Source organism: Grampus griseus (genome assembly GCF_964374135.1).
Source record: "Grampus griseus genome assembly, chromosome: 7".
Lineage (NCBI taxonomy): Eukaryota > Metazoa > Chordata > Mammalia > Artiodactyla > Delphinidae > Grampus > Grampus griseus.
In genome coordinates, this window is record NC_139001.1 from 78,624,146 (window position 1) to 78,638,478 (window position 14,333).

Consider the following 14,333-nt stretch of genomic DNA (forward strand, 5'->3'; position numbering starts at 1 on the left):
CACCCTTCCTCTCCGATGGCACTTTCCATCCAGTCCTTGCTGTTTTCCATTAATGCTCTTTACTAAATATACTATATACTTTATTATCTCTCCCACTAGAAAATAAGCTCCACAAGTTGCTTTTGTTCACTGCTATACACACAGTACCTAAAACAATGTCCAGTATATAACAGGTGCTCAATAAATATGAGAAAGGTTGAAAAACCTAAAACCTGGGGTAAGTAATAACTTTAGGAAACTGTACACACTAGATGCACTTGTGTGCATTAAATTTGTATCTACTGGGATTATGCTATAACAATCCAGATAGCGATGAATCAGTTAATGTTCTCCCTTTTCCAAAAATGCAATTTCTTGCAATCACCATTCGTTGGGGATGGGGTAAAATGCCTGGATTGTAATAACACTGAATAGACAGCTCCCTTCCTTACTATAATATAGGATCAGTGTGACTACATTAACTTAAACAATTCTTTGTATTAATTCAAAGAGGAACTTCCTAGATCATAGAGCAATTACACCAATATGAGCCCTAAGCTTGGTGCAAAACCTTACAATGCAGTATCCAAAAAATCCTTCAAGTATTACTTACGGTAGTCATAAGCTGCTCTGTGATAGATGCTATTTCTTGTTGTTTCTGAAGTAACAACGGCATTCCCATCTCTAGAGCAGTAGCTCCCCGCAAATGTACCTTTTGGGCCGAATGAACCACTAATGGTATGACCAATTTTGCCCATCTAATTGACTCTTCTCCCATTTGAATTGGGGCTTGTTCAATTAGCCTGTGTAGAGAAATCAATGACTAAATTAGTTTGACCTCACCTTTTACGTCTAAAGTACCAGGAAAATATACAGTACACAAGTATGCAGAAATATGCATAGTATGGTCCAACTGTTTTACAATACTATATACACATATATACACACACAAAAATAGATCTAATTTTTAATTGCTAATTTGTAGACTTCCCTATTATTTTAATAAACTTTTCAAATAAGGAGAACGTATTATCTTTCCTTCAGATTAAAAAAATGTAAATACTAATTATTTTTACAGAATTAAGTTCAATATTCTTATAAGACAGGACAGCAGAGAACCATGATACACTGTGAACATCAATCAGGGCATCAGAACACTAAGTAGTTAAAATATAGAGCTCAACAACTAAAGAAAACTTTCAAAGAATGAAAAACAAGTTAAGGCAAAGCACATCAACAGTTCATGCTGTCAGCACATCCATTATGAAAAGCAAGGATGTGTAGGAAGAAGACAGGGGATTTTCCTGTTCCCCTCATCTGCTGCTAGGAATTATTTAATGCTTTCCTAAATGCCTGTTACAGCTCACGTAAAAGTCTGTATTATTTTTTAAACTCTTGCAAAAGCTTTAACAGAAATAATTTTTAAAACCAGAAGTGTGTTAGCAGTAGCAGCAGAACCAAGGCTGTATTTTAAGGACTGTCTCAGTAAAAATAAAGAAACCTAGTAACTTATGCACATCTACTTCCTTCTTCTTGTTACTTGCTTTTAGTCTAGAAGACATTTCCTTCTTTTAATGTTTAACTCAAATTCAAGTCCCAAAAGACTACTCCTTAAAGTAAATTCTAAATTTACTGAAACTGTTCTTCTAAATTCCATAGCATACAAACTCATACCTTATGATGACATTTAATGCTTCATAATCCACAACAGCAGAATGCATCTCTCCTCTATTAAAGACTATTTCTAATGAATCAATTATACTCGATACCTGAAAGACAGAACCAAATAAATACAAATCGAATAAGTCTGAAGTTTTTAACTGGCATGTGGTTAAGAAGACATATACAAAAACTATACTCACTACTTTGCCAACAACTTCAGTGGGAAACGTCTGTTTGGATATCACCCAAAGTGCCCTAGTACGTACATTTTTATCTGAATTCTTAACAATATCATTCAGTTTTGAAAGCAGTTCTTGAATATTTGTCTCTGAAAAATAAGCAGTTTTAATTATGTGGAATCATTTACATCCTTTAAAATCTCTAACAGAAAAACAGAGAAAAATCCTGTTCCCTTCAGTGTCAAAAAGTTAAATGCATATCCAGAGAAAAGGACCAGAGAACCAATGCTGATATCAAACTTCTTCCCAAAACACAAAACTCAGGTCAGAGGGAAGGTATTCTCAGAGAAAACAGATAGTAGCCTCTAAATCAGATATTTTTCAACTAAAATATTTCTATAAGGTCTTATTATTAGGTATGAACATACAAGTCAATTTTTGGCAAGACATTATGAATCCTTTATCTCTGCTCCAAAATGAACAACTCCTACTTTAGATGGCTAACATTTCTATATATAAAAAAAGCAGAAACTTTTTCCTCAGAAAAAAAAGATGGTAACAACTTTCTGATATCCTTAATCCCTATTCCTAATTTCCTCTCTCTAAAGATCACCTCCCAGGTTTCCTTTACCATGACAAGCTACTTACAGAACGATAATTAAGATCACAATCCTCCCTGATATCCATGGGAAACTGGTTCTAGGACCCCCTCTCAGGAATATCAAAATCCAAGAGATGCTCATGTCCCTTATGCCTTCCACATCCGTGGGTTCTGCATCCAAGGATACAGAGGGCCAAGGATGCTTGAAAACTCAGAAAAGCATCAGATCCTGTGCTTTCATTACCACTTTTAGCTCCAAATTATCTCATTTACCACTAGGTGAAAGAACTTTTCAAATTACAGCATGTTCCTTAACACATGCTTGTGTAAAATAAATGACCATCTAACTTCCAAAATTAATTCCATCTAATTATAAACTTCCAAAGCAGGTGTGTTTTTATAAAGGACAAGGTTCAGTTTTTGCAACAATTATTTTTAAATAGGCTTATTTTATTTTCTTTTACAGCAAACCTTATGGTAACACAGTCAAAACTACATCTAAGGAAAAGAAACCTTCCAACAATGATATAACCTAAACACTTTCTCAGAAGCAAATCCTAAACTACAGGTTATGAAACTAATAGAGAGGTAACAGTACTTTTAACAGTATCAAACTATAAACTCTAAAAATACTATATCACAATAAATTTACCTGATAATCCAGAGGTAATTTTCGGATTATATAAGCAAAACCCCAAGGCCTGCAGAGCAGCACTACTGAGCTCTGAGTTTTGACTGGCAATGTGAGTCTTCGAAAACAAAATAACATTTGTTACAAACAAGTACAACTGTAAATTAATTTTTAGACAGCAAAAGTTGATTAAAAACAAAATTACATTTTAATTCCAACTATCAACTGATCTTTGAGAGCAGATTAAAAAGGATTAAGATCAGGAGGCCATGGATACACCTTGGCAAAGAAAGAAGGAAACTAGGTAGAGATCAGCTAAATAAAGAATATTTTTCTTAAAAGGAAAAGAACATCTCCACACATCTGAAAGCAAAAAAAAAAAAAAAAAGCTAACAAATGGAAGATGTTGAAGACACTAGACAGGAAACAAAGAGTAGGAGCAAAACCCTTCCACAAAAAGAAAGCAAGACTCAAAGGCAAAAGCTGACATATTAGCTATGGAGTGGAGCAACACCTCTAACAGAGAGGGAAGGAGCTGGAATGTAACATTTACTAAGTAGCTAAAGTGCTAGGACCTTTAAACATTATTTAGCTAGGACCTTTAAACATTATCTCAATACTTCACAGACAGGAGAATTTGAGTCCATAACCATCTGGAATTCAAAGCCCAATGCATATTCTATATGTAAAAGTCATAAAATCCCAAACCTGTCAAAGGGAGTCTTGCCCCAACCCTACATTTACTTGTAACCCTGCATTCTTGGTACCATTTCCCATTCCAAAGTGATTTATCTTCAAATCCCCCCATTTCTCTGAATCCAATATCCAAGGAATCCTCGACTATCTGCTACTCTTGACAGAGAAGAATGGTATATGTTAGTAGTCAAATATAAGAAGAGACACTTCCTTGGAGCACCCCTTTCATAATTAATCAAACCAAACATCCAAAATACTACACCCTGAGATACAAAGTCTTAAACACTTAAGACGATGAGAGCTACTACTATATCTCCTAGATAGTAGCTAATATGTGTGTGATCAACTTTTGATTTTCCTATTAACCACCCACATGCTTCTAAATAATTATTAGGCATTTTAGTTACAAACCCTATTTACAAACAATGCAACTTGACTCAAAACGCATACAAATGAGTTTCTGATCCTACATGCTTTCAAATACCAAATACATTATGCATGTCTTCATCACAACAAATACACTACAAGAATGTGGAAAATGACAATGAAGAAAAATGGGACAATAAATAATACCATTAATATTGTTTATACTATTAACAAGTCTTGACCTACTACACAATAAAGTTCTTGCTTACATGAACAAAAACCACTGATGACTATAACAGGAATATTTAAGAGTAGGCAAGGTAGTACCCCCAATGCCTCAACATTTGGCCCGAAATCATGGTAAAATGTATAATGAACATCTTGACAGAATACTTCCGTTTAAAAGCACAAAAACAGGGTCACAAAAATAAGAACTCAAAGGGACTTTGGAGATTTAGTTCAACCTCTTTATTCTAAAAACAAGGAAATTAAGTTACGTGTTAAGGAAAGTCAAGTCACAAAGGCACAGTATACTCAAGTGACGACAAGAGCACAGGTCCTCAGTTTGATGTTAAACTACACAACCTCCCTATAAACAAGCAAACAAGATAACCATAAGCGGTTTTTTAACTAAGCAAGAGTGGCAAAAACTAAGGGTGAGTGAAGATAAAAAAATAAATGTTACCCACACAAGTAGACCAATGACAAAACAACAGATTCATTTTATTTAAAAGTACATTGCTACAAAAGGAGAAAAAAACAGATTAAATAATCTCTGATCACTGCTTTCCTATTAAGAGTGCAAGTTTTGGATTCAAGTGGCCACGGCCGACTTTAGGCACATGAAACTAATTTCTTCTGCAAAGTGGGGATTAAAGACTAGCCTCACTGGGACAGGGAGGATTAAGTGAGAGAAAACAAGATAATTAAGATAGCACCTGATACAGCACCTGATACACTGTAAGTCCTCAAATAGTACTATAATAACCCTGTTGTTATTTTATTTTAGACTCAAAGTTTTTGAATTAATTGGCAAAACCTGTTTTCCCCACAAAGTAAAAACTATTTACAACAAATATACATACATACCTTTAAAACTCTGAATAGCTGAGGAAGTTTCTTCTCAATTTCTATAATGATTTCTTTTCCATCTTCTCCAGTCATACGACTTCAGAAAAGCAGAAAGAACACAAATTTATGCATACACCAGACACAAAAATGAACTATGAAATACCTGCATAATCTTTTTAAACATTGTTAGAACACGGGCAAATTAACTGACCCAGTGCTTAAGATACTTAAGAACATATCAGAATACAAATACGAAGAAACCCTCAGAATAACTTGTGCATCCACACTATACACAGGTTTTGACAGCTTCCCTATGTGAAGAGGGAACAGGGAAATCTACCCCTAGTTAAAAACTAAGAAACTTACTAAATCTTTATCGCTTTGTACCAGTTGTTACCCTTTCCTTGCAATTTCCAAACTACATTTAACTCAGAAAAACATGGTCTGCAGGGGAAAAAAAAAACGTGGGAAGCACTTGCGATTAAAAGAGAACTCGGTTTATTGCTCTCTATTAAAAAACCAATTGTGGGTTCCCCCACTGTCCCGAAACACAGGTGGCTCACGCTGAAAAACCATTACTCCAGCACGCTCCCTTCCAACCAAACTTTTCTTAACCCTTCGCTTGCAAGACACACGTGCAGGCTTCCTCATTCAAAACTTGCACCTTAAGGGCAGCAACACCCGCAGCCGGGAACGTCACCTACCACACCGCACCCCGGCGTCCCCGCAGCTGCCAGACTTCCAGAATACACAAACTCGCTTCGCGTGCCCCACCCGGACTATCTCCTCCCCAAGACCCGCCAGGGTGCCCCACCCCATACCCCCAGCAGGCCTCACCTGGTCAGAGTCAGGTAAGCGTCGGTCTGCTCTCCATGGGAGGCGGAAGGGTCTTCCAAAGTCTCCAACAGCGGCACGAAGGGGCTGTGGCCCGGGGCCGTCATGTCGGCCCCTCCCTGAAGCCCGGACCGGAAGAGAAGACAATCCAGTGACCGATAGAAACAGCTCCGCGACGGCCCCGCGTGAGTCCAGGCCCCAGCCCCGCGCGCCCGGCTCCGCGTGAGTCCGGGACCCAGCCCCGCGCGCCCGCCCCCGCCCTCCCAGAGCCACCGCGTCCACGCCCCGGGCCCCTCGCGCACAAACCCAAGCTCCGAACCTCCGCCTGCGCGCCGCAACACGCTCCCAGGCCCACGCCGCGCTCCGCCCAGGGCCCGCTCCCGCCACCAGTTTCCCGGGCAGCTTTCAACAGCGGGAGGAGACCGGCGCGGCGGCGGGAGAAGCCCGGGGAGCGAGGCGTCTCACCGCGAGGGGGCGGAGGTTGCGCCAGGCTGACGGTTCCCCGCCGCCTATCACTGTGACCCCGATATTCACCCCCACGTACGAAGATAGGCCTGCGTCCTCGCCGCTGCTGCCCTGCAGCACCCGGACGCAGCCCGACCTCGACTTTCCCGGCTCCGGCTGTTTACTCACGCGTGCGGCCCGCTCCCTCCTAGACCAAGATGGCGGCGGGGGCGGGCCCCGGAGCGCGCGGGAGTAGGACAGGCCTGGCGGGAGAGGCTCGAGCCAATCCAACAGTCAGCGGCGCGCCGGAGTCATCGATCGCCTCCCTTCCCTGCCTGCTGCCCCGCCCTGCCCCTCAGGTCACCTTGCAGGTGGGGGTGTTTTGGCCCGTATTTAACCCGCGAGGGACTTGAAATTCAAAATGTAAGTGAATCGCCCAAGTTTACCAGACTAAATTTAGTGCGTCTTCAAACTGCAAGTCCAGTACTTCTTGAAGTATTAGCAACAAATCATTTAGCAACAGGAGATAACTGTACTGTGATGTTTAAGAGCTGCGTTTAGATTGGTCTAGATTCCAACCCTAGTTCCGTGTGACCTTAGCAAGTTAGTCAACCTTTTTATGCCTCAACTTCCTCCTCTGTAAAATAGAGGAGGAATACTTCAGGTTCAGGTGAAAGCTAACTGAAAAAAGTTTGGAGAGTCCAGAGGCTCTCAAGTTCTAAGTATACATAACAATGACCTGGGGATATTCATGATTAATCTGCTGGCTTCTGGGCCCCGCCCTTAGACATTGTGATTCCGTAGGTTTAGGATCTGCATTCTTTTAATTGGCCTCAGGTGTTGAAGGGTGGGACTTGGCTAACAGTTAACACTTGGAGAAACTACCATATACCCGTTTTGTTTTTTGTTGTTTGTTTTTCAGAGAACTTTAATGCAGAAAATACACGAAAAGATTTGTATAAAATTTCTGGTGTTTTGAACGAATTGGAAATTGAGTACTCATAGGGAACAAGTTTTCCATCAGTTGTATACGTGTGACTTAATTCATAACAATGATTGCGATAACTATTTACTCTATGAAAATCTGATTATGGTTAATACGGAAAGATACAGATTGAATCTTGTCCAATTAGATTGGAGGGCACTGGACTTTTAGGCAGATAAAACCTTGCACCTCTCAAAATGCACTTGCCGCCCGTGGGCCTAACACGCGGTGCTAATGAAGTTCGTGGCAAATGACAAGTAAAGCAAGCGAGCGATAACGAAAGTATTAGGACCAAAATTATGCTGTTATGTTTTTTTCAGTATCTAATGTGCATGACTCTGAGTGAAGACAACAAAGTGAACAGGAACGCTGAATAATCCCCTCCTAAATGGCCTGTAAAAGTCCTTTGAAATTGTCAGAAGAAAATAATACATACAGTATACCCTTAATGAAATAATACAGTATACCCTTAATGAAATAATACAGTATACCCTTAATGAAATAATACAGTATACCCTTAATGAAATAATACAGTATACCCTTAATGAAAGTCAATTCTTACCTTTTTATAGACCTCTGAGCAATTTCCACAGCACACAGAATTGTATCAACTTTAAACCAGGCATTTAAGGCCCAACAGCAACTGTTCCTTCCACTCTGGCCTCACAGGTTCCAGGCACCTGGCTTGAGCCTCTACTTATCCACACACAGTACAACTGCTTATCCACACAGTTCCAGAATTCAGGCTGTGGTTTGCCCGCCTCTGTGTTATCTGCATCTAGCAAAATGTCTGCGAAACCAAGCACTCAACACAGAACATGTATCAAATAAAAAGATGAAGGAAGAGAGGGAAGGAGACCTGCAAGTTTTTGTTTTTGTTTTTCCAGAGCCTACCTCTGGAAATTAAAGACTCAAGAAATGGTGAAAAGCTGTGTCTGGGTGAGTTGTAGAGACACTGTAGAAGTAATGGCAGACACAGCTTTTTAGTTCAGCCTGATAACAAGTTCTTTAACCTTTGGAGGGGAATTTGCTCCTCATTTTCTGGACTTTGGCAAGACAATACTTAAGAAGGTAAAGAGGTTATTAGACAATGAATAAAATACATGGAGAAGTTTGCAACATTGAGATTTCAGTATAGTGGAGCTGTTGTGTTGGAAAGTGAGAGAGGATCTTGAAACCCTATTATTTTTTATGGTAGCTACGAGATAAGTGGAAAGAACATTGTTTGCCTTTAGACAAGTACCTCCACTCAATCCTTGTGTGCCTTTACTCTTTACTCTTTACTCTTCTTTCTAGCACTTATCACAATCTGATATTACATCGTATATCTATTTTTTATTGTCTGCCTCTCCCCACTGGAATGTAAATTCCTTGTGTATAGGGCCTTTGTTCTATTCTTTTTTTTTTTTTTTTTTCGAATTTCTCATTTTAGAGAAGAGGTTGGGGTGGTCATCTTGCTCCTCTTTCAAATGTGTAGAACAGTGATCTTCCTAAAATGTTATGTAATATTTTATCATTGTCACTCCCATGCCTGAGATTCTTTAGCAGTTCCCATCAATCAGGATGAATTTCAAAACTCTTGGCATAACATGCAAGCCTATTATTATTGGGCCACTGCTTCACCTCCAGCCTGACCCCCACTTAAGCCAGGTTCTGAACAGTCTGCCAGGATCTCTAACTTTTCTATGTCTTTGAAGGTCTATGTTGTTCCTTGTGTTTAGAATATTAAGTCGATTTTTCAAGTGTGATAAATGAGTCAACTAAAATCACACCTTTTAATGAAATCCTTCCCGCATCTACTCTGTCCCAATGGAGAATTAAATGTTTTTGCCTCCATGCTGACATAGCGCTTTGTACATAGACCTGTTAAAGTGAGTAGCCCATTGATTTGGTTTTGTGCATTTGCAGTGGCAGAGTTGAGGGTTAGCCTGAGGGAAATTAGTTCCAGCCATTATCTCAATCAGGGCCCCTTCCCTGTTCTTTAGTATTTTCTGATCTAAGGTACTAAGAGATTATAAAGTCTAGACAAATCTCATTCACCACCTAGACCCTTCTCCAGACACCCTTCCAACCAGATTGCTACTCCCAAGCTTCTCTTTTATAGGAATTCTGAAGCCACCATCATGGACCTGCTCCCACTGAGCAATAAATTTGTACTACCTGACACTCAATGAATATTTTGAGTTAATTTGTTGATTTGTCCATGAATTAATTCATCCATCCTTTCATATATTCACTCAACTAATATCGGTCTGCTTTGCCTCTCCCAATCCTATATCTTTGTTTCTCCTCAGAACATCTCCCTCAGGATGAAAAGTTTTGCAACCTCAGTCCCATATTCCTGCCTAATTTCCCCATTCTTGTCTTTAATCACACATTTTTCAACAAAGATCAAGCATATAATCTCATATCTATCAATGACTCCTTTCTCCTACTTGCCCCAGTGGTCCTAATAATTCTTCTTACCTCATAATTCTTAGATCTGTCCAACTAGGATCCCAGTTTATGGCCTAAACATATAATTTCAGGATTATAATATTGCTTTTTTTTTTTAACTGTTTTTACTGAGTGCTAGATGTTTTAATAGATGATCTCATTTATTCCTCACAATGGTTCTAAGATGAAGTACTTTTCCTGGATTTACAAATAAGCAATGTGAAGCTTAAAGAGTAAACTAGGGAACTTTACTGTAGTCATGTGTAACCCAAAACTAATCTATTTAAGCTGCATTCATTCATCAACATTTAATGAGCTCTGCCCTGTGGGGTATGGTTTTCATTGGTAGATTTATTCTTGAACATTGTAAGAAAAATTCAATATAAAGAGTCCTATGAAAACTCACTATTTACTATAGTTAATCATTTAGTAAAATAAAGTATCCATCTGTAATCCAAATTACTAAAGTTAATGCAGTGCACCTAGTTTTGGAGTCAGATTGGTGAGGATTGAAATACTGCTTTGCCACTGTGCAACTTAAGATCTGCCCCCAAAATGCTTAACTTTGCCATGCCTTCATCAGTAAGATGAGAAGAAAAACACCAACATCAAAGTCCAGTAAATGATAAATATTAGTACCTAGTGCCTAGCACAAATCCTGGCACATAGTAGGTATTTAATTGGTGTTTATTACATGAATACATGAATACATTACATTAATTGAAAAATCACATGGTTTCTTTTTTTTTTCTGAAATACATGAGCTAGTTTAAAGTTTGTCATTTAAAACTTGTGGAGTATGAGGGTTCTGAGAGACATTTGAAACATTACCCAACATGATAACTATTTCACTGGATTCATTTAAAGAAAGGCAGTCTTTGAGATTGTTTTAGCTTTTTAGTCCTGTGTTGCTAAAAGATCCCATGATGGACTTTTCAGCAGTTAATAGATGGTAAAAGAAAATTTTTTTAAGGATTATTTCATCCCATCATTAGTTCAGATACAATAAAAATATATAGCTAATAACATACCCCAGGACCCTCACGAAATCTACTACCTTTGCATTCAGACCTACTCCACAAAATTATACAATTGTATTAACTAAGAGGTGCTTTTAATCCTTTAACAGACCAAAGGCTTTATCTGTACATATAGTTACACGCTTTCCAGTGAGCTGTGCAGAGCTCCTACCATTTAGGACCAAGCCAACTCCTTTTTGGATGAGAAAATTGAGCCCCTTCAAGTTAAAATGAAAAGAGAGGGGCAACATAGTATAACAGAGGCTGATTGCTAAGGTTTGAATCCTGACCCTACAACTTCTTAGCTGTGTGACTGGCAAGCCACTCAACCTCTGTGCCTCAGTTTCATTTGCTGCAAAATGAGAGTAATTGTACTTGCCTCATGGGCTTGTGAGGTATATGTAAGTTAATATCAATTCATGGAAACTGCTTAAACAATGAGTGTGTACATACTATAAATATTCAGAAAATGTTAGCCATAGAAACATTGGTTTCTCAGGTTTAAGTAAAACAACATGTTATAAAACCATGAATACTTCCCATCCCCTCCAAAAAAAACCACCACTTTTTCACTGAAATGGGTTTCCTAGCCCACATTAAAAGTATGAGACTACAGTCCATCAGCAATAATTTAATGTTATATTTCTCAAAGTGTGGTTCCAAGATCATTGCATCAGAATCACCGGAGATCTTCTCTATATGCAAATATCTGGTCTATACCTCTCAGACCTACTGAATCAGAAGTTCTTAGACAAGTCCAATAATCTGCATTTTTAATATGCACCTGAATGATTCTTTTCAATACCAAAGTCTGAGATTCCTACTGTGTTCAAGGCACAAGTTTTCTTTAACTTTTGTAGGACAGCTCTTAACTATTATTTGTAATTGGAATACAAAAATCTATTTTTGAAAAAACCCACCCATGTATGGCAGAAATTGTTTGCTTATATTTCAAAGCAGATTCATGGAGAGAAAACAAGTCTTTAGAAGCTCAAAGCTACAAAGATAATTGAAACTGACAGCCTTGAGGAGCCAAAAGGGATAGTGACTGATTGTTATGCTTTAGGCCTTTTTGGAGAAAGAACATAATCACAAATTTAGAAAATTAATCCAGTTCAAATTCATCACCAGGGCTACTCATGGGCATGATTAAATGCTCTACTTTTCTTGATCACTGGATTAAGGAAATTTTTCTTAAACTGCCTATTCTAGTAAGCTAATATAACTGAAAAATTTAAATCCTCGAAGTGTACTATGGATAAAACAGAAGTTTGACCTAAATTTGTAAGCTTCGTTGTCAGCCCTCATATGATACTGGTAGAAATGTAAATTGGTACAATCTCTTGGAAGGACAATTTGCAGTATTTATCAAAATTACAAATTTCCAGAGTTTTTGATGCAAAAATTCCACTTCTAAGCGATTATCCTACAAATATGCTCATTCATAAACAAAATAAAGTTTGGAGACATTTCATTGCAGAATTGTTTGATTTAAAAAAAAAGAGATTAGAAACAACCAATGAGGACATGTTAAATAGATTATGGTACATCTATATTGTATAATACTAGTCAGCTAACTATATACTTACTAATATGTAGTGAAATCCAAAATATTTTAATGGAAAAAAATGTTTCACTAAAAGGAATCAGACATCCTTAGAGAAATGACTAACACCAGGGCTGGGGTTGAGAAAGTATGAGAAGAGCCTGGAATATCTTTTTCGTGCCGGAAAGTAAACAAGTGCTTAAAAATGTTGGGAACATGTTTAAAGGACTCAGGAGCCGGCTTGAAGGGCTCCCACTGGCTGAATCTGGAACAGTGGATTATAAACCATTGAATAAAAAAAGAATCCATGAGCCCATACTGATACTTAAAATATAGGGAGGAGAAGGAATGACAGAGTTAGGAAATTGCCATTTTGCAACCATGATAGTAATAATCGATTCAGGCAATAATCATCAGTAAGTGTTAAAACCATTGAGCAGGGCTTCCCTGGTGGTGCAGTGGTTGAGAGTCAGCCTGCTGATGCAGGGGACACGGGTTCGTGCCCCAGTCCGGCAGGATCCCACGTGCCGCGGAGCGGCTGGGCCTGTGAGCCACGGCTGCTGAGCCTGCGCGTCCGGAGACTGTGCTCCACAGCGGGAGAGGCCACAACAGTGAGAGGCCCGCGTACCGCAAAAAAAAAAAAAACCATTGAGCAAAAGTCTCATGGGGAGCACAGTCTCAAAGTATCTCCTCATAAGCAAATAAGAAGAGATAAATGGCAGCTTTACAGTGGAGACACCTATGAAAATCACCAAAACTTGCACAAACTAGTATCACTGAGATTCCCTGAGGTAATTCACTGGGGAAGCAACATCACTTCTACGGTGTGCCTACCAAAAATTCATAACCTGAATCTCTCCATGAGGAAAGAATCAGAAAAATCCATATTGAAGCATGTCCAATAAAAACAAAAGTCAGGGACTTCCCTGGTGGTGCAGTGGTTAAGAATCGGCCTGCCATTGCAGGGGACACGGGTTCGAGCCCTTGTCTGGGAAGATCCCATATGCCGTGGAGCAACTAAGGCCGTGCGCCACAACTACTGAAGCCCGCACGCCTAGAGCCCATGCTCTGTCACAAGAGGAGCCACTGCAATGAGAAGCCTGCGCACCACAATGAAGAGTAGCCCCCGCTCGCTGCAACTACAGAAAGCCCATGTGCAGCAAGGAAGACCCAATGCAGCCAAAAATTAATTAATTAATTAAAAAAAAAAAGTCAAACAACAAACTGGCCTATATTCTTCAAATGACAAGGTCATGAGGAACAAAAGAAAGCAGAGGAACTGTTTCAGAATAAAGAAGATACAAGAGCCATGACAACTAAATGCATGCATGATCATGGATCAGTACATTTTGGAAACGATAAATTTTGCTTTAACTCATACAACTCAATATCAAAAACACAAACAACTTGATTAAAATATAGGCAGAAGACTTGAAAATACATTTTTCTAAAGAAGACATACAGATGGCTAACAGGCACATGAAAACATTTTCAGCATTGAATAATTATTAGTGAAATGCAAATCAAAGCCACAATGAGATATGACCTCACACTTATCAGAATGGCTACCATCAAAAAGTCTATAGAGGTTGGCGAGGAAGTGGGGAAAAGGGTACCCTTGTATGCTGTTGGTGGAAATGTAATTTTGTGTAGACACTATGGAAAACAGTATGGAGGTTTCTCAAAAAACTAAAAATAGAACTACCACGTGATCCAGCAATTCCACTTTTGGGTGTGTATCCAAAATAAACCAAAAATACTAACTCAAAAAGATACACGCACTCCAACATTCATAGCAGTATTATTTACAGTAGCCAAGATATGGAAGTAACCCAAGTGTCCATCAACAGATGAATGGATAAAGAAGATGTAATATATAAGATG

The 14,333-nt window shown here is 38.9% G+C and overlaps 1 protein-coding gene across 1 annotated transcript in view; it reads right to left on the reverse strand.

The window, feature by feature from the left end:
• RIF1 (replication timing regulatory factor 1) overlaps positions 1-6,670 on the reverse strand; it is a 56,653-nt gene extending 49,983 nt beyond the window's left edge. Inside the window, exons 1-7 of the mRNA XM_082658731.1 lie at positions 6,564-6,670; positions 6,023-6,138; positions 5,204-5,282; positions 3,074-3,170; positions 1,842-1,969; positions 1,654-1,748; positions 593-782 (exon numbers count right to left, since the gene is read on the reverse strand). Coding sequence (XP_082514857.1) covers positions 593-782; positions 1,654-1,748; positions 1,842-1,969; positions 3,074-3,170; positions 5,204-5,282; positions 6,023-6,126 — 693 coding nt within the window. The 5' untranslated portion in view covers positions 6,127-6,138; positions 6,564-6,670. The remainder of the gene's footprint in view (positions 1-592; positions 783-1,653; positions 1,749-1,841; positions 1,970-3,073; positions 3,171-5,203; positions 5,283-6,022; positions 6,139-6,563) is intronic.
• Between the last annotated feature and the right edge of the window lie 7,663 nt (positions 6,671-14,333).